The 25507-nt window shown below is 33.3% G+C and overlaps 1 protein-coding gene across 1 annotated transcript in view; it reads left to right on the top strand.

Annotated features, from left to right (window-relative positions):
- The first annotated feature begins 489 nt into the window (after positions 1-489).
- Positions 490-25507, top strand: part of LOC114344572 (protein obstructor-E) — a 39579-nt gene continuing 14561 nt past the window's right edge. The window contains exons 1-2 of the mRNA XM_028295408.2: positions 490-659; positions 22605-22799. Coding sequence (XP_028151209.1) covers positions 617-659; positions 22605-22799 — 238 coding nt within the window. The 5' untranslated portion in view covers positions 490-616. The remainder of the gene's footprint in view (positions 660-22604; positions 22800-25507) is intronic.

Raw genomic sequence — 25507 nt, 5'->3', positions numbered from 1 at the left:
AACCCCCATAAAATCTTTATAGGGTTTCTAAATTTCACTTTAATTTTTTCTTAAGATGCTACTGCCATAATAATGCCACATGTCCATTTTCAATAAAATATCTCTAATAGTTTTCGATATATTGGAAAAAATCGATTTTCATTTTGTAACTTCAAAGGGATGTAACTTTTTTTATGTGCACATTTATCCTAAGGTAAGTTAGGTTCAATGGAACTATTTTTGGTCCCAGAAAATGTAATTAAATTTATGACCTGTATTTTTGTTACACCCTGTACACTTCCTACTGATAATTACGGTTTTCAAGTATGTATTGTGGTAATACATCATAAACAGACATAAACTTAGTTAAAATTATTACATTTCTCAATCAATCGCCTTTGTATAGAGCATCACCATATTCAAACGAATTTACGCTTCAAACTAGACGAATCTCTCTGTATATTTCTTCATATCCTTCACTCCTTTCCTTAAAATTATTACAGCTATTTCTTTAACAGACGAACGTGGCAAGAACTTGCACTTTCTACGGCCTCGAATGTGAGAACAGTTAGCCAACAACTTTCAGTTTCGCTGGAACTTCAGTACATGTTAACTCTTCTACCACGGCACTTTTAAGATGAAATTTTTAGTTTTTGTCTGTGTTTGTATAGCTGCTGCAAGTATGTATTACTTTTATTTATTAAATACTGTACCTTATATATCCAATAACCATGAAGAATCGTACTTAAATAATATAGATATTGTATACTCTAGAGTCTAGAGTAACGGTGGTTCTCTTTAAATCAATGCATGGTTAAAAGTTTCTCGTGGAGCAATTATTAATATGTTCTTAAACATGTTTAAGTTTAATGTTTATTTAATACATAATATTTTATCATATATAACCATAGAGATGCCTAAAATCATTTTTGTCCTACCATTCATTGCATAATTTGAAAAAGAAAATGGTGTAATAACTGTTAACGACGCCGACGTTTGATCGTTTCGTTATTGATGAATATCGAATATGTGAAATATGTGTTCGAAGAAAAAAAATTCTGTGTTTGACGCAATTTTGTTACAATTATGAAACAAAATACGAACTTTACATGCTTTAAAAACATAAAAATTATTTCAAAAATATAACTGCATTATCCCTATGGGCTATTCCACGAATATACGACTGTCTAGGATTACAACGAATCTGGCTACAACGAATATTTTAATGTGCAACATAAGAAGTGCGAAAGTAAATGGCTCTAATATTTGTTCCAATAAACAACAATGTATTTTTCAATTTAATTTCGTTCTTCATAATTTGCACAGTAAAATATTCGTTGTCGAGATAATCCACAACAGTCGTATGTTCGTGGAATAGGGTATATCAGCGCTGAAAACAGGGATTATTATTCATTAAATTAAAAAACCGTTTGGTTAAGTTTTTTGAGTATTAGGGATGTTATATCATCTCCGAAATGTATATTACTATTTATATCCAAATCACTTTTGAATCCCGCAGATCTAAAAATGAGGCCGGCTAAAATATTATGTTTTTGTAATGGTGAGGTTTAAGCAATTTGTATTGTTCGTCCATAAAGATGACCATCCATAACTCCTTTAGTAGGTTATTTGTATGAGAGAATATTTTGTCTTGGCATATTCTTCGTCTCGTAGAAAATCCTTCTTGGTCATGACATGACATCTGCAATTATGCCAGTTATGACATCTCTTTAACTTTAGAAATCGCAAATAAGAAGGTACAATACGAAGAATAATACTCTGCGGTACTACCAGTTTTAATCAGTGCCGGTTTAACCTAACTTCGGGCCCTGGGCGCTGAATATTTAGGGGCCCCCTTAATTGCTATTCGTAGTCAGATTTTTTTACAAGAAAACACATTCATGTATTTATACCCGTAAAATCCATACACAATTTTTAGCAAACAAGAAGAATAGCAAACGTAAAAAATATTCCAAAAAATATATTTAAAAATGTATAAAAAAACAGAAAATTACACAAAACAACACTTGACAAACAAAAAAAATATATTCTAAAAAATACATATGACAAAAATTAGATCACTTTTTTGCTTGACTAGGCATTAGCAATCTGTCAGATAATATCACAATTAAGTTGCTCCAGGTCTTCAATTTCTATAATACAATAGTGATATGCGTCTACATTTTCTTGACCCAAATTTGGCGTTAAATATACTTTTATTCTTTTTAAAGCCGAAAAAGGCCGCTCGCCTGATGCATTAGAAGTTGGTACCTATCGTGAAATAAACTTGCAGTAAAGGTAAAATATTGGAAAATGTTGCCTTTATAATCTTTACATCCATGATGACACCAAATTTTATAAATGTTTATTCAAATTTTGGCATAATGTTATAGAATGGGTAATTTCGTTATGCAAGTTCTCTTTGGTTTCATCAACATATTTTTTATATTTCACATATAGAGTATTAGTTGACGTCTTGATTGCTTCCTTATCTAGCGTAGAAAATCATCTAACAGTTGATGTAACATCTTTGTAGCATATATCCCCGTCTTCGTAAAAAAATATTTTTGGCTTCTACTTCAATATCGCTTGGACATATTTCTTACGTCTCAAACAAATCTCAAAATAGATGTCATTATTTCTACTCCAATTGACACGTTTAAGTCCACAGTTTCTTCACGTTCACGTATTGCTTTTTGCATTAACTCATTCCAAAGTTTTTGACCATATCAGTGTCAATAGAGCTGTCTCAAAGATTTTATTCAGCAGTGTCTTGGCTTCAATTTTAATTGTTAATTTTTCGTCTCTGTTATTGCTTAACTGAAAATTGACTAGTTCTTAACAAAGCATTTACAGTGTCAAAAGTTTCTACAAGCTTTGATATCATTACTTCCAAGAATTTATTGCAAATTTGGTGAGACAAATAGCTAACTGAACCTTTTAATTTATTCGCATTTCGCTGTAAATGCTCAGCTAAGAAGTAGTCAAATTTAGCCTAGTATACAAGACAACTTAAGTAATTTCCTTTATGATGACTCGTTAAATCCTCATTGCATCAACGGAAAACTAGTCCTTGAGAAGCAAGTCATTTAGTAGTGACAACAATTCTTTATGGACGTTTATCCAATAGCGTTTACAACTCCAATCAATGATGATCTTGTTATTAATGTAACCATAGAGTTCAGATGAAATTTACTTTCTTCGTGAGATTTGAGCAAAATATTCAAATGTTTCCAATGGGTCCATCAAAACTCAGTTAAACTATTTTTTCAAATGAAAATAATTTGCAAGGGTAACAATAAACAGCTTTAACACTTGCGTCATATATTAGCCCAGTGATTCCCAATCTTTTATATCTGGCGACCCACCTTCTGATGTTTTTTCATATTTGCGACCCATCCCCCACCCATGATGATATAATATGTACTTTATTCAGTTACTGTAAGAGCGACGCCGCGACCCATCTGCAATCCGCCCGCGACCCACTAGTGGGTCGCGACCCACCGGTTGGGAAACGCTGTATTAGCCAATCTCTCTTTTCTTTGCCTCCATTGGGTTTTCCTCTATAAAAGTTGCTTTTATTTAATCTACTATAATAAGCTTTTTCTCCATCTTCAAATATTTTTTACAATGTTCTATCACTTTTTTGTTTAAAAGTTCACAGTTTTTATAAAGTCATCAGTCTTAAAATCAGACCATTTCGAAATCGCAGGTATTTCGTCGTCTTTTTTTTCTATTATGGAAAATACGTAGATTATTTAGAGGACTTTACTTTTTTATTAGTAAAAGGAACGAGCCTTACGGGCCCCTCCGGGGCCCGGGCCCCTGGGCGCCCGCCCCAAGCGCCCAGTGCATAAACCGGCACTGGTTTTAATATTTATTTCCTCTTCTTTTATTGTATAAAATCTCTTAGTTAATAATCATCATCATCAACATCATTGGCGCTACAACCCAAGGTGGGTCTAGGCTTGTTCTAGAAGCAGCTTCAATTCCTTCCTATATTTCGCCTTGGTTTTACAATGTCATATTCTTAACACCCGTATCGTATTTTATCTGGTCCTTCAATCACTCTCTGGGTTTAGTTCATTAGTTTATTCATAGCAGCTAAGCATTATAGTCCAGAGAAATAAGATTTTTCTCGTGACACATCCACCTTCAGGCCGAAACCAAATTGTTTGAGTAGTATGGATATCTTTATTAATAACCTATATGTTTCCTGCAGTCGATTTTGATGATATACATAGTTATAAACAAATGAAGATAAAAAAACGGTAAATTTTCGCTTTTTTCGTCTATTACTAAAAAGTAAAGCATTCTAAACAAATTTGAGAATAAGAAACTAATAAATCATATAAAAAAAACTTCAATATGGCGTTCGCTGAATATGTCTATCCTTTTTTTTTTGTTTAGAAAATTGCAAAATAAGTCATAAATTTTGAGATTTTATAAATGTTCATAACTTAAGTAAAAATTAAGTTAGAACCTCCTTATTACACGGAATGCTGAGACTTCTTGTGCTTAAATTAGATTTTAAATTTCAAACCAATTGGTCCAATAGTTTAAAAGTTATTTAATTTGTTTATCCCAAATTCATTTTTTTTTGCAACACTGTAAGTCAGAAAATTATGAGCTTACAGTAATATTTCGGACAGTTTATGAAATAAGAACATTTATACTATTACCTTAATTAAAAAAAATGACAAAAAGTAATTTTAAACAGTGTAACATTATTTTGCAAAACATGTCGTATTTGTACTTACTTATAAACAATTAGAATAACTTTTTAACCGTTACCCGTAGAAAAATTATTTTTTCATATTTAGAAAGTCTGAATTTTAATACACATTTAGAAAGAAAAACAATTGTCCTAGAACAATAGGGACGAAGTTAGCCCCCCTTTTTTTAATTCACATGTTCTTGTAAAATAATTTTGCAATATTTAGAATTATGTTTTGTCATTTTTTTTAATTAAATTAATAGTGTAAATGTTCTTCTATCATAAACTATCCAAAGTATTACTGTAACTTCATCATTTTCTGACTTATAGTGTTAAAAATTTTAGTTAAGAGTTGTATTGCTATTATAGCAATACAACTCTTCGTGAGTATTTCAGCGTTTACAGCGTTTACATGTTTTTCCAGAAAGACCTAGACATGACTATTCCACCAGAAATTCTACTTTTGACATCTATTTACCGATCCCGTCCAGTGAGTTAATAAAGAAATCTATATTATATTCTACAAAAAAACTATACAACCATCTCCCTCTACAACTTAAATCTGCAACATCTTTCCCCAAGTTCCGTAAAATGACTAAAGCCTATTTATCTGAAAGACCATATTATTCAATAGCAGAGTTTCTTAACCAATAACTAAGAAATTACAGTATTGTTATGTATAAGTAGAATCTTAATCTATATTTGAGTGTCATATGCAGCAGCATAATTTATTAAATTTCTTATTAAATTTCTTAAGGTAGATTACGCAATTTGCAATTTTTTTTTAATTTTGCAATAGATTGTTACTGATTTTTATTTGACTTTATTATGTTTTATTTATATTGACGATTTGTATAATTTTAGTAAATTGTATTTGTTATTGTTTTTATTTATGATTCTTGTAAGCTTTGTCTATAAAATTGTTAAATTTTTCATGACAATAAAGCATATTTCTATTCTATTCTATTCTACTATCGCCTTCCATGTTTGTCGATCCTGTGCCACTATTTTCCATTTTCTCACATCCCTTTTCTCCAGATCCACTCTTTCTACATCTTTTCACCTTGTTCCAGGTTGTCCTATTTATACACTTTCTCCCATCTGGACTTTCCCAATATACATTTTTTATAAGATGACTATCGTTACTGCGTTTCACATATCCTGTCTATTAGTCTATTTATTTCGCTTCGCTTAATGGCGACCTGGAAAGCCCTGTGTTCTTAGTCTTCCTCCTCTGCCGGTCCTGGTTACCGATAACTATGAACAGTATTTGTGTCTCCAGACGAATATTTGATAACCATGCTGATGATAATAAAGGCACCTATTGCAAGTCTGTAACGCGGTGATTTCCTCTTGATTTCTTCATCAATTAATGGATCACGAAATCTCGTCGTCCATCAATCAACTTGATCTACTTAAGGGGGGGGGGGGGAATGGTTTGAAATATTTTTTTTTTATTATATAAAATAAAAGTGTGTACTTTCAAGAATACTCTCTAAAAATTTCAGATTGATCGGAGTAAAATTACCAGAGATACAGCGTGTTGAATATCCCTACGTTCGATGCCGCTTTGCCGCGGCTTCGCGCCAGCACGCTTGAGCGTAGTGAGAAACGTTAAACAACTGTTCGCCTTCTCTTTTGTAGATTACTACGCGATTCAAAAAACATATTCCAATGTTCATCACTTTAATATTTCGCAGACAAATAAGAAGATGAAGAATGCAGTTGTCAAAACTTTAAACGCATTTTTCTCAAAACTGCTTTTTCAAATGCGGTGGACATTGTAACTGAAAAAATACTTGACCGATCTACCTGACATTTTGCATAAATTTTCTTTAGACATTTTGTGAGGTAACAATTTCGAGATATTTTTCGTTTTGTGTTTATTTTTTGATCAACAATAATAAATCTATTCATTTTCACAAAATTTTTACCTAACATTTCGTATTTTTGATTTCTGAGTGATACCAAAAATTTAAAAATTATTAAAAATAAAAAAACTCGACGTTGTTACCTCGTGAAACTCATATGCTAATTAAATCTTTTTGAATTTTTTGTTTCGTATGATCCAGTGACGAGTTCTGATGTTCACCGCAAAATCCATTTTTTTAGCTGCCTGACAAAATTTGTCACCAATGGCTTAGTTTTCAATATTTTGGATTGACTTTCTTAAATATTCTTTAAATTATACTTAATATGTTTGTTAAATTTAAAAGTAAAATAATTCTACCATAGCTTCGAAAGAACTATACTCCCCTCCGATTTCAAACCATACTCCCCCCCCCCCCCTAAGTCTATTTGAATTCAAAATCGCATTAACAATTATTTTTATTAGTTCTAAACTAAGATGATTATTGTAAAGAAATGACTTCATTTTCATGAAAGTAGTTTTGGTCATCGCTAATTTGCGTTTTATTTCTATGTCTGGATCTAGTTGGTCCGTTACGACAGTTCCCAAATATATGTCATTTTGTGAACTTTTTTAATTTGGACTCTCAAAGATGGTGGCTCAAATTTCAAAGATATGGTGGCTCCTGGCTTCTGAGCCACCTTGGATAATTAGGGGTTGGTTACCCCCTACCATAAGGGTTGATGAAATAACTCGTATCACCGTAGATGCATTTATTTTATAAGTTAGAGTACTAACGGTAAATAGCTGGTGGTACGTTAGTTCTCAGTAGCTGTGATGTTTTCCCTTTGGGATCTCAAATATTAATGACTTACTCTTCGCAATGGAATTAGAAGATAATAATTAGTCTTCTCCTGTTTATTGTTTTGGTATATAATGAAAGTAACATTGTTTTGGTTAAAAGCGCTGAGTCGACTCGGTTATAAAAATAATGAATACTATTGTTATTGCAAACCGACCTTTGTCAAACCTAAACTGTTACACTGATATGTGCTAATTTAGGTCGATCGTATTTACTATAAACAAACGTAGTTTGTTTTGCTAAAGACATTTAAAATTATTAAAAGGATTTGTTTTAATAAGAAGATTACTAAGAGATACCGTGTATCCCAACACAGTACCTATATTGTGGAATTTGAAAACTGACACGTTATTGTAAAGACAAGGCCTTTACAATGACGTAATATTAATATCAATTGTATTTAAAAAATTGGACTGACTCCTAATCCGGCTTGAAGAGCAAAAGTGGCAAAGTTTAGTACGTATATCGAAAAGTGTCCCCTTTAAAAAAAATCTACGGGACTCTGTGCTTTTCTGAAATGTTGACATAGTGATAATGATAACGCTGTGTTTCGTTTAGCTCAGTCAACCGTGGTCAACCAGTATTTTCTATTTCACTGTTTCCTGAATCACACTGCACATAGTAAATAATGTAGGTATTAACATTTTTATCGACCTTATATTTCAAAACCACTCTAGATACTTCTTAGTACTTAATCAGTGACCTCTAAAATTCTTGTTTTTAAGTTATTAAATTGTCTTAAATGACTAACCAAACTAGGTGCGCTAGTTGTCTGCAATGATTTATATTATGAATTACTTAGTTATGACTTTGTTCAATTTCTTTTAGTTGCTACTATTTTGTGAGAAAGGTTTTTGTGAAGAATTTAATAACAAGCAATCATTTTTAGCTTTAAATAACTCACTAGCATTCTTGACGGTTCCTCATGCGTATATGACAGATCAAGCATGATAAATATTCAAAAGTGTATATAGAGTTGAGAGACCAGACATTACCATAAAATATGACCAAGTTTAAAAGTAATTATATGCTTTCACTTATATTTAAGTAAATAAATCGATTATATAATATGTTGCTTAACGGCTATTCTGACTTTTGCTGTGCCATTTTTGTTTTTGATCGTTTAAAGACCGCCAAAACAGAAGTTTTTATATAAAATATTAATAATCATAATGTTGCTATCAACGAAAGTATGTTATTGCATGTTAGGTGTATTGCAAGAAAGTTTCCTGTTGATAATATTGGAAATCAAAATAACAATTTGAATGCCGATTGGACAAACTAATAACTAAAAAGAAAAAAATATGAAAGGAACCAAAAAACAAGAACAGCGAAGAACAAATTGCGCCCAATCAGTTTGGATTTGTGAACGCCGTTGGTGCGAGGGAAGCTTTGTTTAGTACGCAGGTGTTGTTTTGAAAATATAGAGATGTCAACTGAAATGTTTTTGCATGCCTGATTGACTACAAGAAGGCTTTAGATAGAGTCAGGCATGAACAAATGATGAAAGTGTTGAAGAGGACAGGGATTGACGGAAGAGACCTGAAAATAATAGCTAACCTTTATTGGAATCAATCAGCAGTGCTCCTAATAGATGGAGAATATACAGACCAGGTCAAAATTTTAAGGAGAGTCAGACAGGGATGCATAATTTCACCGCTGATATTAAATCTGTACTCAGAGCACATTTTTGAAGAGGTTCAAAAAGATATTGATGAAGGCATCTTAATAAATGGAGTCAAGCTCAGTAACCTGCGGTTTGCAGATGATACAATAGTGTTTTCCAATACCATAGAAGGGTTGCAAAACTTAATGAATAAAATATCGGAAACAAGTAGAACATATGGACTAGATATGATCACCAGCAAAACCAAGCTAATGATCATCAGCAAGCAAAACATAACTGGAGAATTGAACGTGCCTCACAATACAACTACTTGGGAACTATAATCAATGAGTCGTGGGATAATATACTCAAGAGATAAGATGTCGCATCGGAAAGGCAAAAAGTACATTCTTGACTATGAGCTCTGTGTTAAAGAGCCATGACCTCACCCTAAAAACAAAAATAAGGCTCCTTAAATGTTACGTGTATTCAGTGCTTCTATACGAAGTAGAAACGTGGACATTGAAGGCAGAAACTCGATCAAAACTTCAGGCTTTTGAGCTGTGGTTGTCCAGAAGCATCGTGAAGATACCATGGACAAAAAAAGTCACCAATGAAGAAGTACTACGGAGGATGAACACAACCGCAGATTTAGTCAACATTGTGAAGAGCCGTAATCTGCAGTGCTTGGGACATATAATGAGAAATCAAGGCAGATACGAGCTACTCCAATGCATTTTACAAGGTAAAATTGAAAGAAAAAGGGCCCCTGGATGAAGAAGAATATCCTGGCTAGCTAACGTGAGAGCATGGTATAGAAAGACCTCAACAAAATTATTCCGTATAGCAACCAACAAAGTGATTATAGCCAGAATGATCGCCAACGTTCGGAACGGACAGGCACGCTAAGAAGAAGAACCAAAGAAGAATAAACACTACTAAAAAATATAAACCAATAAAATAAAGGTTCTAAATAACACCTGTATATGCAATGACAGCAACCAAAATAGAAAAGAAGAAAGGAATAAACACAAAAACATTAAAAAAATCTGTCACAACCACTTACTCGGACTAAATATACCTAGATTGGGTGAAATAAAAACAAATATAAAAAAAGACTTAAATAGAGAAAACGTAATTAAATACAAAATATTAAAACGAAAAAGAATAGAGCATATTTAGAACTTTACAGAACAGAACCGACTACTTTAAGGAAAAATCCCGAAACAGGTCGATTTTTATTTTTATTACGATTTTTTGGCATATATATCATACTAGTGATGTCATCCATCTGGGCGTGATGACGTAATCGATGATTTTTTTAAATGAGAGTAGGCGTCGTGTGATAGCTCATTTAAAAGGTAACTGAATTCTCTGTTCTGTAATATAAATATGAATATAATTATTTATACAGCGTGTTTAAAAAACATTGTTTTAATTAAAATAATTGAGACAAAACGAAGAATGTAATTTATTTCATTTAAAATACGTTTTACTGTTGTCAAAAAACAAGAAAAAAATGTTTATTTGACAAATAAATATTGTTTTTCGCTTATATTCAATCTTAAAGCTGCCACCCACCTGCCTCTTGGCAGTTTGAACACTTCGTTTAAGCGAAAATTAATGTTTATTTGTCAAATAAATTTTTTTTCTGTTTTCTGACAGCAGTAAAATGTATTTAAAATTAAATAGATTACATACATTCATGTTTTTATGTCAATTAATTTAATAAAAAAAAACAATTTTTTGGCCAACCTATATAAATAATTACGGCAATGAAGTAAAGAAACACAGACGTACTCACAATCATTTAATTTACTTCGACGACCGGTTTCGATCTCTACAATATACAGATCATCTTCAGGTCGGCGTTACAAGTGATTAAATGCTACAATTAAAGAAAGCCAGAGTTAGAACAGTGTCTGGTTGCACCAAAATGCTAATAGAAAGCCAAAATTTTGAAAGGTATGTAAATGTTGACATTTCAGAACAACAAACAAATACATACGTATGCACACATACAGTACGTAAATCGTTCTGCTGGACATAGGAAATATACATTAAGATCATTGTCGCTACTGTGCTAACCTGTGTTAGTTGAAACTTCTGTTCAAGTACGAGTTTCTGGTGCAATAGAGCTGTTAGAACGAATAGAATAAGTGATTTTGAATGCAAGGCAGTCCATAAATAAATCAAAAACAAAGATTTTAATGCCCCTTAATGCTAATAACAATAATTATTATATTGTCATTGAGAGAGCGAAGTTGCCACAATTATCTTAATATAATACAATGTATGTATTTATGTATCTAAATATATACAGTGAATGTTCCCTATATACAGCTGAACGATTTACGCACTGTATAAGCAAACAAGTACTCATAAGCACGCACACGCACACAGATGCATGAGGTTGCATCATGCACATGCTACTGATGAACTTACAAATCATCCCTTGTAACGGCATGTAAGTAGATCAAAATTTAAAATTTAATTTTAATTTAACAAATAGTCATAATAAACCTCATGCATCTGTGTGCGTGTGCGTGCTTATGAGTACTTGTTTGCTCATATGTGTGCATACGTATGCATTTGTTTGTTGTTCTGAAATGTCAACAGTCACATACCTTTCGAAATTTTTGGCTTTCTATTTGCATTTTGATACAACCAGACAATGTTCTAACTCTGGCTTTCTTTAATTGTAGCATTTAACCACTTGTAACGCCGACCTGAAGATGATCTGTATATTGTAGAGATCGAAACCGGTCGTCGAAGTGAAATAAATGACTGTGAGTACGTCTGTGTTTCTTTACTTCATTTAAAATGAACTCACATATGCAACTCATTCAACATTTGAATTATGGCAATGTTTATACTACTAAATAGAGAATTGAATACCCTTTCAAATGAGCTATCAGATGACCCCTATTCTTATTTAAAAAATCATCAATTATGTCATCACGCCTAGATGGATGAGGACACTAAAAATTGTAATTTAAAAATAAAAATCGACTTGTTTCGGGAATTTTTCTTAAAGTCGTCGGTTTAGGGAATAACGAATTTATGCGTTACTTTATGGACGCACTGTATATACTCTTCGACACTTTCAATACATTACAGATATCTAATTTTTTATAAATATATTCTATTGATAGATAAAAGGCATTATATTTAATTTAGAGCATCATTACAGTTGCTTTCTTGATGAGAACAAAAAGAGTTCGAAATGGTCCATAGAAAGATGGTAATGATCTCTGAATCGAAATTAAATATAATGCCTTTTATCTACCCACGGTTTTACTCACGTATCGAGTACTAGGAAGCAGATTTGTTGATCTTTACCTCGGTGAATTTATATGTTGTGGAGTGCAACTATGTAGACTCCCCATGTCTCTACATTCATCACCCTTTTCCTTGCAATTTTTAGGATGGGAATAGGTATAAGAGATTTTATTATTTTTAAACATTTATTTGTTTGAAAATGGAGTCTTTTGGGTTTCGACATTTTGTTTATATTCTATTGACTCTTCCATTACCATTACAAAGTCTGTAAGGTCGCTTGTGTATACACTGCGTGGGTAGTCCCACACTATGTGCCTGGTCATCAGTCTTGCATAGCCGCAATCACAAGAAATCGAGGAAAGTTTACCCCATCTGTAGAGAAAGTCGGCGCATCTTCCACAGTTATGATTCGATTAAGGGCTGCCCAAGTCTTACGGGGATATTCAAATTTTCCAGGTTTGTCATAATAGGTCGACGGGTCAGTGTATATACTCGCTAAGAGTGGTCCCGGACTCGTCGGCTGGAGAAAGAGGAGGTGAGTTTAGTTGGTAGGCGATCCGGCATGGTGAAGCGTGGCGGATTGAATCCAACACACCTGGGACACCTTCCCAGACGGTCTTTAAAAGATTCTCACCTCCCAAAAAAAAAGGTTTGTCATAATGTTCAGTAGACTATGGTAATATGGATCTGTCCTAATTTCTTCTCTCCATCGAGCATTTAAGTCAAAATTGGATTGCTGCAGGTCTTGAGCGGATTTTAGGAGAGGTAACTTGGATCGGAGATGGTTTTTAAGAATATCGGGGATGTCGTTGTGGTCTAGAACTTGACGACTATCCATAGTTCTGTTGCATTCTTTAACCAAAGCATGGTCGTGGCGTAGGTTGGGTGGCCATATGTTATTCAGGGTGAGTAGTCACATTGTGTGCATAATTGTGCCCGTTATGCCGACCAGGTGGGTATGCATGCTATTTAAAATACCGGTGCACAGTATTCTGCCATCAGATATATCAGGCAAAGAGCAGAGAATTTTAAGGCTGGTGTGGTGAACCCCATGTAGTGCCGCAGAGTTTCTATACAGGGTGTAAAAAAAAATACAGGTCATAAATTTAACTACATATTCTGGGACCAAAAATAGTTCGATTGAACCTAACTTACCTTAGTACAAATGTGCGCATAAAAGAAGTTACAGCCCTTTGAAGTTACAAAATGAAAATCGATTTTTTCCAATATATCGAAAACTATTAGAGATCTTTTATTAAAAATAGACATATGGAATTCTTATGGTAGTAGTATCTAAAGAAAAAATTATAGTGAAATTTGAACACACCATAAAAATTTTATCGGGGTTTTGTTCTTTTAAACCCCCCCAAACTTTTGTGTACGTTCCAATTTAATTATTATTGTACTACCATTAGTTAAACATAATATTTTAAAAACTTTTTTGCCTCTCAGTACTTTTTCGAAAAGTCAGTTTTTATCGAGATATTTTGAATATTTGTCAAATCCACCACATATTTGTATATGGCTAGTACGATTATGGATACAGTAATAATATGAAAATTTATTTATGATTTACATTTTTAGGTATATTTTGAACCATATTAAAAAAGAAGTAATATCTCGATAAAAAGTGCTTTCTCGAAAAAATACAAAGAGGCAAAAAACTTTTAAAAACACTGTGTTTAACTAATGGTACCGTAGTAAAAGTTTAATTGGAACATACACAAACATTTGGGGGGTTTAAAGGAACAAAATCCCCATAAAATTTTTATGTAAACATATTAAAAAGGAAGCCGCTACTCGATAAAAACTGCCTTATCGAAAAAATACTAAGAGGCAAAAAAGTTTTAGAAATATTTAATTTAACTAATGGTACCACAATAATAATTTAATTGGAACGTACACAAAAGTTTGGGGGGGGGGCGGGGTTTAAGGGAACAAAACTCCCATAAATTTTTTATGGGGTGCACAAATTTTACTATAATTCTTTTTTTAAGATGCTCCTGCCATAAGAATGCCACATGTCCATTTTCAATAAAAAATCTGTAATAGTTTTCGATATATTCGAAAAAATCGATTTTCATTTTGTAACTTCAAAGGGCTGTAACTTTTTTCATGTGCATATTTGTACTAAGGTAAATTAGGTTCATTCAAACTATTTTTGGTCTCAGAATATGTGATTTAATTTATGACCTGTATTTTCGTTACACCCTGTATAATATTGTTACAGATTTTTAGTTTTGCTGCTGTTTTCGTCAGATGTCAGTTGTGAGTATTTTGTCTAGAATAACTCCAAGGTATTTCGGTTACTTATTGTGTTTCAACAGTTTGTTATTAAAATACACTCGTAATTCTTTGTTTGCCAGCCTGTTGTTGCGATGAAAAATTGATATTTAAGTTTTTGTAGTAATCTCCATTTCTTAAAGTATTCGCTTACGATGGATAGGTCCTTCGTGACAGTAATCTCTGTAGTTTCTAAAGATTGGTGGTTTGTAACAAGGGTCCAGTCGTCAGCATATCCAAACTTCCAAGATTCGGTTGCAGGCATGTCAGCAATATTGAGGCTGAAAAGTAAAATGGCAAGACAGAACTCTGCTTTCATCTGTCTGCTAATCTTCCTTTCCATTATTACTTGGAATGTTCTGTTTGTCAGCATGTTTTGAATGAGGATAATTATATTTCTGCAGGAGACCATATGGGTCAGTGTATATATTAATCCCTGTTTCCAAATCGATTCGTATACAAAATCTATGAATGCGGTTGATGTTTTTTTATTGTTTTGAAAACTAGCTTCCATAAAAGTTGTTAGTGACAAGACTTGGTCCGTACAGCTTCGATGAGGGCGAAAGCGTGCTTGTTCAGTGAGAACATTTTTAAGTACTCTGTGACTAATTCTGTTAAGGAGAAGCTTTTCTAATAGTTTATACCATGCTAAGTAGTGCTATGGGCCGGTAGTTTTCTGACTTATCGTTTGGTTTGTCCGGTTTCGGTTCGCTTAGGTGAAATTAAGTGAGAAAGGAATGTTGCATTACTGAAGTATATCAGTATGGAACATTGCAAGCCACTGTTTCCTGTATGCACCACTGTGTATCAGGAACTCACGATGGATGCCATCAAACCCAGATGCTTGACTTGATTTCATTTCTTTCAGCGCATGTGTGATTTCACAAATAAGAATTCTTGTTGAATATTTTGAGTCTGGTCTGTTCGTTTGTTTTAACGTCCATGTCCCTAAGTCTCTTTTTACTTTGGTAGTATGTGTTAGATCTCGAGGAACTCTGGATAGAGATACTATATGGGAGGCAACCTTGTGATTATGATGATGACTTTTAAATAATGTTTCATAATTTATATATTCGTTGAGTTACATGCTTTATAATATCTGATAAAATTGGTGTATATTATGTTTAATTTTTGTAGCATGTTCGAGAGTAATTCTCAATTTACTTATTTAATCAATATGTGGCTGAATAAATGTGAAGAAATAGACACTCTTATGGGAGGAACAAAAAGCAAAGAAGCTTGGAGATCAATATCAAATACAAGACAAAACGTACAAGAAAGATGCCAGATATCCCTTATAAATGTAGGCGAGTGGGAAACATACTTTAAAAACCTATTGTAAGATTAAATAGACAGGAATATGTAAGGCAAACCATTATCGCCCCAAACAACCTGGAACAACTAGAAGATATAACAATTTAAGGACTAGAACGAGAGAAATGAAAAACAATAAAGCTCCTGGTCCCGGAGGTATTCCAATTGAACTCATCAAGCACAGAACGACACAAGCAAAACAAATTTTAATTGAAATATTCAACGGATGCCTTTCAGGCAATAGTGGCGTACCCTCCGAATGGAAAAAGTCCATAACTACCCCTATCTACAAAAAGGGTGGTAGAAAAAATTGTAATAATTACAGTGGCATTAGTATGACCAGCTCAGTTGGAAGACTGTACGGATGTATAATAAAGAAACGGATAGAAAAGGAGTGGCAAGATTCCGAAGAACAAAGTGGATTTGGGCCAGGTATATCATGGACAGATAACATCTTCTGCATAAGACATCTACTAGAAAAACGTTCTGCTAGGAATCTAGAAACTCACATGGTATTTGTAGACTTAAAAAAGCTTATATGATACCGTTCCCAGAGAAATAATGTTTGATGTATCACAACAAACCACTTTAAATAGAAAATACATCCAAAGAATAAAATATCTCTGTGCTAATACAATAATAGCAATTAAAATAGGAGCGAAACTTTCAAATACTCTTAAAACTTCGAAAGGTCTTTTGCAGGGATGCTGTCTGTCGCCCACTTTATTTAAAATTTACTTTACACATGTGTTAAAATATTGGACTAGGAAATGCCAAACAATGGGGATACCAGTAGGAGATTCTTATTTGTACACGTTGATATTTGCTGACGACCAAGTTGTGATTTCTGCTGATAAAGAAGATGCCAATTACATGATTAGAAAATTGAAAGAGGAGTACCGAAAATGGGGTTTGAAAATAAGCATGAAGAAAACTGATTACCTTTTAGTCGGAGGCGATACGGAAGACTTAGAATTAGAAGGGGAATACATAAAAGGATGTGATGAATTTAAATATCTAGGGTTTATTTTTGACAAAAACTCCAAATTCGACCAAAATATCGAATAAGTCAAAGAAGAAAAGTTATAAAGCAGGTGAATGGCATTTGGTGGAGTAAAGGACTGCAAAATCAGACAAAGAAAATAATCTACCAAACTATCGTGGAAGGGATTGTATTGTACAACTCGGAAGTGTGGGAAGTAAAAGACCGACAAAATAAAAGACTTCAAGCTTTAGAAATGGACGCACTTAGAATAAGCTGAAGAATATCTAAACTACAGCATATCCCAAACGATGAAATAAAAGAAATAATGTAAGTAGAAAAGGATATTATAGACAGAATAGAACAAAAAAGATTAATATGGTACGGGCATGTCCAGAGAATGGCACCAACAAGATGGCCCAAGAAAATAATCCAGTATGCACCACCTGAGAGAAGAAAAAAAGGCAGACCGAAGAGAACATGGGTACAAGATGTAGAGAAAGCAATGAACAGTAGACAACTCAACGAGGAAGATATTCGTGATCGAAAAGCATGGCGAATAGGATGGGGGAAACCGCGGATGCTGTAGAACACCCGATATATTTTATATATACTTATTTAATCATTCATCAGTTAAATTCCAATAATATGAAATGTATTTCTATAAGCTCTCTATAGCATATCCAAAGATTGATTTTATTACTAATTATCAATCAAAAGTTTTCATCATTCTGTGATCTTTACGTTATGCTAGAAAGATTTCTAATTTATATTAAAATTAATCGTAAGCAGCAAAAAACTTTCAAGGTAACGTAATATACCGATCCTACTGGCAACATTAAAACAGTTATATCTGCATATATTTTTTATTAATTCAATCATGTCACGACATCTTATAGTAAAAGGATGTGAAGAATGTCACGGTTATGCAACCGATTTGTACAAAAAACTTTTAGCGTTAATTAACAGTCTAAACATTTCTTTGACATTTAGCATTACTCAGACAACTTCTTGCTGAATCACAATGAATTCTACAAATCTAATAAATGTCTGCAGTAACTTCATGCATGATTTTTAGTCAAGAATTCGACGGGGTGATCCAAGTGTGACATACCTACTCTTGTTATGTAATCGTAGATCGTTAGAAAGCAACAAACATAACTGTGCAAAACATATATAAGTCATTAATTTCTCTGCATCAACGAATCTATTTTGTGGTGGGTAGCAATGACATCGCAGTATTTTAGTCAAAATAGTACCAACATTCTAAATATTCATGGTTGTGGGTGTAAATGGCAATATTGTTGAACACTCCAAGCGAAATCATTGATGAAATGTATTTATTCTTGTTGTTTCTTGTATTCTTGTTGTTGTACGCAAAAATGGAAAATATTAGAAACAATACAAAAGAAAGTAAAGAGTATTATAAAAACAAAAGAAGAGAAGCTCAACGATTATGCAGGCAAAAAAAGGGAAATGTACTGGAAAAGCAACTATAAATAATAATTGAAGAAAACTAAGTCCAAAAAGAAGTTAAACATTTTTATCAAGGAGTAAAAAAACACGAGAGACTCAAAATAAATTCACAATGTTTTGCAGAAATAAAGACGGTATGTTGCTGGGAGACAAGATAGAAAAATTGAATAGATGGGCAGAGTACTTCGGAGAATAATGATTATTAAACGATAGAGGCCAAGCAGAAACAGAAATGCAACAGCGAGGGCAAGAAATCGAACAACAACAAAAACAAGAAGCTGAACCACAACAAACACAAGCACCGACAGAAATGGAGATAATAACAGTAAAAAAGACCTAAAAATAATAAAAGTGCCGAAGAAAGCGGAGTGCCAGCAGAGATATTAAAGGTAGGAGGAAATATACTGCAGCAAAAAATAGCTCGACTTATAAAGAAAATATGGGAAAACGAAAAAATGTCGGAGCAATGGAACACAGCACTCATTTGTCGAATTCACAAGAAAGGTGATAAGACCATATTATATGAAAATTACAGAGGAATCGCACTGTTAGAAGTAGTGTATAAGGTATTGGCAAAACCTATAAGAACTAGATTGAAAGCTTATGAATCAGAAATAATAGGAGAATGCCAGGCTGGTTTTAGTCCTGTCGCCAGGGGGGGTACAACGGCCTCCTTAATTCAGATGGACTTACCCAAGTTTTTTTTATATTTTTTGACCCGCAGAATACGAATTTTTTGGGTAACAGTTGATCCGGATGTCGATAAGATTGTTATAGAAAAAGAACTTGAGGAATTACATAACAGTGATTTCTCGCAAAACAAAACATATTTTTGTATTTTTGGGTCATTCTAGGCAAAAAATACTGTGACAAGTTTTTTCGTAGGATGCATAGTTTTCGAGATAACCGCGGTTGAACTTTCAAAAAATCGAAAAATTGCAATTTTTAAACCCGAATAACTTTTGATTAAAAAATAAAGTAGCAATTCTGCTTACCGCATTTGAAAGTTTAAGTCAAATTATATCGGTTTTGATTATTTGCATTGCTAAAAATTTATTATTTTTATTGTTAAACAAAGCTATAAACAGCTAGTGCGTGAGTGATGTTTTCAATGATTTCTCATTTAAAATCGAACGAGTAGGTAGAGTAGCTACAAGTGCAAGCGAGGCAATTTCTACGTAGCATGCGTTAAAACGCATGGATTAGGGACGGGAAACACTATGTGTTTATAGCTTGGTTTAACAATAAAAAAATTAATTTTTAGCAATACAACTAATCAAAACCGATATAATTTGACTTAAACTGTCAAATGCGGTAAGCAGAATTGCTACTTTATTTTTTAATCAAAAGTTATTCGGGTTCAAAAATTGCAATTATTCGATTTTTTGAAAGTTCAACCGCGGTTATCTCGAAAACTATGCATTATACGAAAAAACTTGTAGGAATATTTTTTGCTTAAAATGACCCAAAAAATACAAAAAGATGTTTTGCTTTGCGAGAAATCGCTGTTATGTAATTCCTCAAGTTCTTTGTCTATAACAATCTTATCGACATTCGGATCAACTGTTACCCAAAAAATTCGTATTCTACGGGTCAAAATATATAAAAAAACTTGGGTAAGTCCATCTGAATTAAGGAGGCCGTTGTACCCCCCCTGGTGACAGGACTATTTCAGACAGGGAACATAAACAACCGATCAAATTTCTATGCTAAAATTAATACAAAACAATAGTTATGAACAAAATCTAGGCTTGCATATAAATATGCTCTTTATCGATTTTAAACTGGCTGACGACTCCATCTCACGAAACGGGCTATACGAGCAATGAGAGCACTAGAAATATCAGAGAAAATGATACGATTAGTTAAAATGACGTTAACCAATACAGTCAATAAAGTCATGATAGAAGGCAGTTTTTCAAGTTCAAATCAGTTTAACGTCAACAGGGGATCAAATCAAGGGGACCCCTGTTAACAGACTTATTCATTCTAGTACTAAAAGAGATAATTAGAGGAGCCAATATCCAGACAAGCGGCACGATTCTTAACAAAAGACAACAGTGCATAGGTTTTGTAGACAAAGAGAGAGATAGATAAACGGTTGTCGAAAGCAAAGCAGTAGGTTTATTAAACGCACTATTAAAGGCAAAAACCTGTCCGGGGCAGCCAAGATCCGAGCGTAAGAAATAATAATGAGACCAACGGTGTTGTATACATGTGAAACTTGGACAATGAACCAGACAGAAGAAAAAAAGCTAGATATTTGGGAGAGGAAAATAATGAGAAAAATTTTTGGTGGTGTAAAGGAGGCTAAAGGGGAATGGCGCAGAAGAACACACCAGGAGCTAATGGAGATGTATAAGAAACCTAAAATAACTCAAGGTACAGAAAGTTAGATGGTTGGGATATGTTTTACGAATGCCACAAGAAAGAAACATCCTAAGAGTTTTATCAGCAGGTGAACAAGGGAAGGAAAGAAGAGGGAGACCACGAAGGAAGTGGTTTGATGCAAAAAATATGTAAAGAGAAAACAGTTTCTTTTCGTATTTTCTATTGACTTTAAAATTATGTATTTGATGTAACTTTGTCCTGTTTCATATTCTTTATATTCGAATTTCTGACATATTTTTTGCAACTTTCCGTTTTAATTGAAGTATGGTACAGTTGTAATTATTGTATTGTGTATATAAAATGTTTTAGTTAGTATATGACTTGTAATATATCTATATAAATATTCAAATTTTCAATAACTTCCATAATAACATTAAATTTACTTATGAAATGGAAGAAAACAACAAAATTAATTTTCTCGATCTAAGTTTGGAGTATAACAGCAATAACGGACTTATAACTACCAACTGGTTTACAAAAGAAGTCTGGTCTGGAAGATATTTAAACTACAATACCAACGCACCGGTAAGTCACAAAAGAAGTATTATATTCAGTCTAACGGATAGAGCAATTAAGCTATCTAGCCCACAATTCCATTCCGAAAATCTGAAAAGAGTTAAAGATATTTTAGAAAAAAATAATTATCCGCCAGAATTTTAAAACCCTCTAATTAAAAAAAGAAAATATATCATCAACAACCAATCAAATTCCAATACCACTCCAAATCAAATCCAAATTTCACCTAACAATGTCAATAGTAATATCACCAACCCAAATAAACGCTATATATCCCTACCATATATAAATGGATTTTCCGAACAAATGTCGAGAATGTTTGCAAAATATGATATCAATGTTGGACATAAAGCGCCTAAAACATCGGGGCAATGTTTTTCAAAATTTAAACCCATTGTTACTAAGGACCAGCAGTCAGATGTTGTTTATAAAGTAAATTGTAAAGACTGCAATTCGACATACATTGGGCAAACACATCAATATATACATAGAAGGATGGTTGCACACAAACATAGTGTACAAACCAACAAAGTAAACACTACAGCATTAGCCAAGCATTCAATAGAAAATAACCATGCTTTTGATTTTGAAAATGTACAAATTTTAGAAAAAGAACAAAACTACAACAAAAGATGTATATTGGAGATGATTCATGTAAAGAAAGACCATAATTGCATAAATAATAAAACTGACATCAAGGATCTCTCCAATGTATATCATAATTTAATAAATTGATTTAATTTTTATAAATGTACAATTTGGCAAATATTTTAAATACGGTCCTTAACGGACGTCAATTTTGAATTCTGCCATATGGTTTCAAGAGTCAACGCATTCCACAACAAAACGCCAAGCCAACAAGTGCAATGTAAATTTTAGTCTTTTGTTTTGTTTTATGTAATGTTTATAATTATTCATTAAAGTGCTTATTGAAAATCGCAATTAGCCGAAACGTTTAAGCCATAACAAAGTGTTTTATTTTTCTCAGACCGAAAACCCAGGAATTAAAAAGTTTCTATTATATAAATATATATACACCGTTATGAAGCGTCTACACTCTTCGGTAGGGATCTATGGAAGAGTATCATCAAGCCGGAAGCCCTTATCCCTTGCCGCACCGCTCCTCCATAGGCCGATCAGACACCAGTTTACTCCAGACCAAGTCGTAGATTCTATAGAATTTTATACTACGACGTTTATATACGATGTTTTTATTTTTGAAATGACCGTGCTGGGACTCGAACCTCGATCGTAAATCCACTAGATTTCTCGATCGAGCACGCCTCAGCCCACTGAGCCATCTGACCGACATATACATATATATCTTTATGTTATCCTATTTTTTAGGTGCACAATTTAAATGTCCACCAAAAGATGGCCAATACCCAGACCCCATTCAATGTGATAAATTTTATGAATGTGAGGATGGAATAGCCAAAACAAAATTATGTCCAGATGGTTTAGTGTTCGATCCAGAAATTAGAAAACGGAATAAATGTGATCAACCTTTCAATGTTGACTGTGGAGATAGGGATCAATTACGTAAGTACAATTTAAATTATGTTTACAATTGAAAGTTTCGTGGACTATTTCATATTTGTATAAGTGATGGTTTACTACTCTAAAGACTAAGATTAATTTATTATCAAATATACTGGATATCTAAATTACAACTCTTCACACCAATAAAGGATTCTAAAAGGCTCTATTTCAAATAACCAGAATCAAAAAAGCATAGAAATACGTAACTTTACAAAGCATCTCTTCTTCCTCTTCCTAGTCAGTAGCTTGTTTTCCAGCATCATGATTTCGTGAAACCTTTTGTAATGTTAATTTCCATTTGACACGATCTTCCGATATTTTTATTAATTGTAATAGTCGACTTTGAATTTCATAATAAGATCTGTATAGGTCTGTAATATGGTTAGCGATCTTCCTCGACTTCTTTTTCCGTGGACCATACCCCCACTGTAAGCCTTTAAAAACCATTTCTTTTAATAACGCGACCGAAGGACTTAGCAATATTTTCAGCGGCTACGGTCCATAGTCTCTTCTTTGTTTTGGATCTGTTAAAGGATTGATAAATGAGCTCTTTTCTTTATCCAAGATACTCTCAATTTTAGACAATAGTTTTAACTATTCGTACCTTGATATTAGGTATTATAAGATGACTTTTCCAAATCTTTGTAAGTTTTGTCATGACCTGATTGACCACTTGACCAGTGCAATAAATTTTTCAAATGATTCACTGCACCCCGCTTGGTTTGTTATTGAGGAGCCAATATAGGGTGAAAGCGTCATAGATTTCTTTTATATTTATTTAAATTCTTTGGGATCTGTCAGTCTACTATCATTATTTTAGATTTTTGTTTTTTAATCGGAAGACTTAAATTTTTTATATCAACTCGTTATATGAGTTCTTCTAATTTTTCTTTAAATGCAGTGATGAGGGCGTATTATCAACGTACCGAAGGTTATTCATTTTGGTGCCATTGATGGTGATTCCTCCTTCCTAGTATTCTAAACTCTAAAGCATGCCACATAATCCAATCTCCGTATATGTTGAAGGGGATGGAGTTCAGTACCTACTTCTGTCGCACACTCTTGTTGACACTCATTAAGATCACTTTCTACCTAAATTAATGGTACTTATTTCTTCGAGAAAGCTTCATAGTTATCTACCAACGCAAACAGTCGAAAGGTTTGGTGTAATCAATATAGCATAAATAGTTTCTACAATTTATCTATGTTTAAAATATGTTCTCTAGTACTCTAGTGCATCTGTAAGGTACAAAGCCCATTTGGTTCGGCATGTAATGTTTGAGACGCTCCGATATAATCTGCAGCATTACGTTGATGGCATGTGAAATGAGCGCTTCTTGTTATGATGCCTATCTGTTACGGATGGTGGATACTAACAAGACTATTTTGGCTGTGTTGACTGCTGCTCTAAAATGTCAGGTAGTGTTCAAGTTAATTTTCTTATGGTATGAAAACAGAATACACCTCTAATGCACCTTACGTTGAATTATGGTCCGAAACAGATCGTACCGTTGTTAATTACGCATTATATTGCCCAGGTATTTAAGTTTGCGACAATTTATTGATACATAGTTAGTTCACGCTCTTTACCCATTCTGTGCAAAACTTCTTTGTTGGTAATTTTGTCTATCAAGGAAATCCACAACATAAATCTATAATACCGTAATGAAAATGCTTCGAGTCTTTTAGTGATGCTTCAGTTAAGGTCCATGACTCCATTTCATATAGACGGACGAAGAATATGTAGTATTTTATAGAAGGGGAGGAAAGTATGCTAAATGTGCAGTCACTCGAGCGTTATAGGGACCTATTGGGTTGTGAAGATTTGGTCCTAAAACAAAAAAAAATAAATAAAATTTTCCATCTTAGTGGTGACTTTCCATTTTTTAATTTAATTTTCAATTTCCAACAATCATTTTTTCTGATTATAGCGCCATCTATCCATAATTCGAAAAAATGTCTCGAATAAAAGTTACCTATTTTTACGTAAGGAATCCAAATCTGAAATAAAAAAGGGGCTCGTATTTAATATTTTAAAGTAAGCCCCCACCCGTGGGGGGATATTCGATAGGTTTTTCAAAAATTCTAAATACGTGTATTTTTCAGTTTTTCGATCTGTCGTTCATTTCGCGAAATATTCGCTTTTTTCTTGTGAAACTTTGTGATTCGCCCATTTCCTTAACCGCTCAAATCGTCAGATTTTTGAAATATACACTGTTTTGCATGATGTACCTACTTACCTTATCTTACTTTGACGATTTCGTGTTTTTCTAAGGATAGATTTTTTCCGCCCCCACCCTTAACGAACTCCTTTGTATTAAGAGCCAATATATGGTAGAGGTACATTTACAGGGTACAAGGTTTCTCCCCATGTGATAATCTGACGCGCTCGAGTAACTGCAAGAATCCCCGCTTGGGCTCCCCTACCATTAAATGCCATTAGTAAACGAACTTTTATTTCCAATTTTATATAGTGACTGTTAAAATTGTTTCCATTTGGACGAAAGCTGATCTTATTCCTTATCTTAATTTCTGTCGGGTGTTTCCACTGTTTATTTAAATTTGCACCTAATAGTCCAGAGAAATAAGGTTTTTTCTCGTGACACATCCACCTTCAGGCCGAAACCAAATTGTTTGAGTAGTATGGATATCTTTATTAATAACCTATATGTTTCCTGCAGCCGATTTTGATGACATACATAGTTATA

Source organism: Diabrotica virgifera, chromosome 1 (assembly GCF_917563875.1).
Source record: "Diabrotica virgifera virgifera chromosome 1, PGI_DIABVI_V3a".
Lineage (NCBI taxonomy): Eukaryota > Metazoa > Arthropoda > Insecta > Coleoptera > Chrysomelidae > Diabrotica > Diabrotica virgifera.
This window is presented reverse-complemented; position numbering and strand designations above follow the sequence as displayed.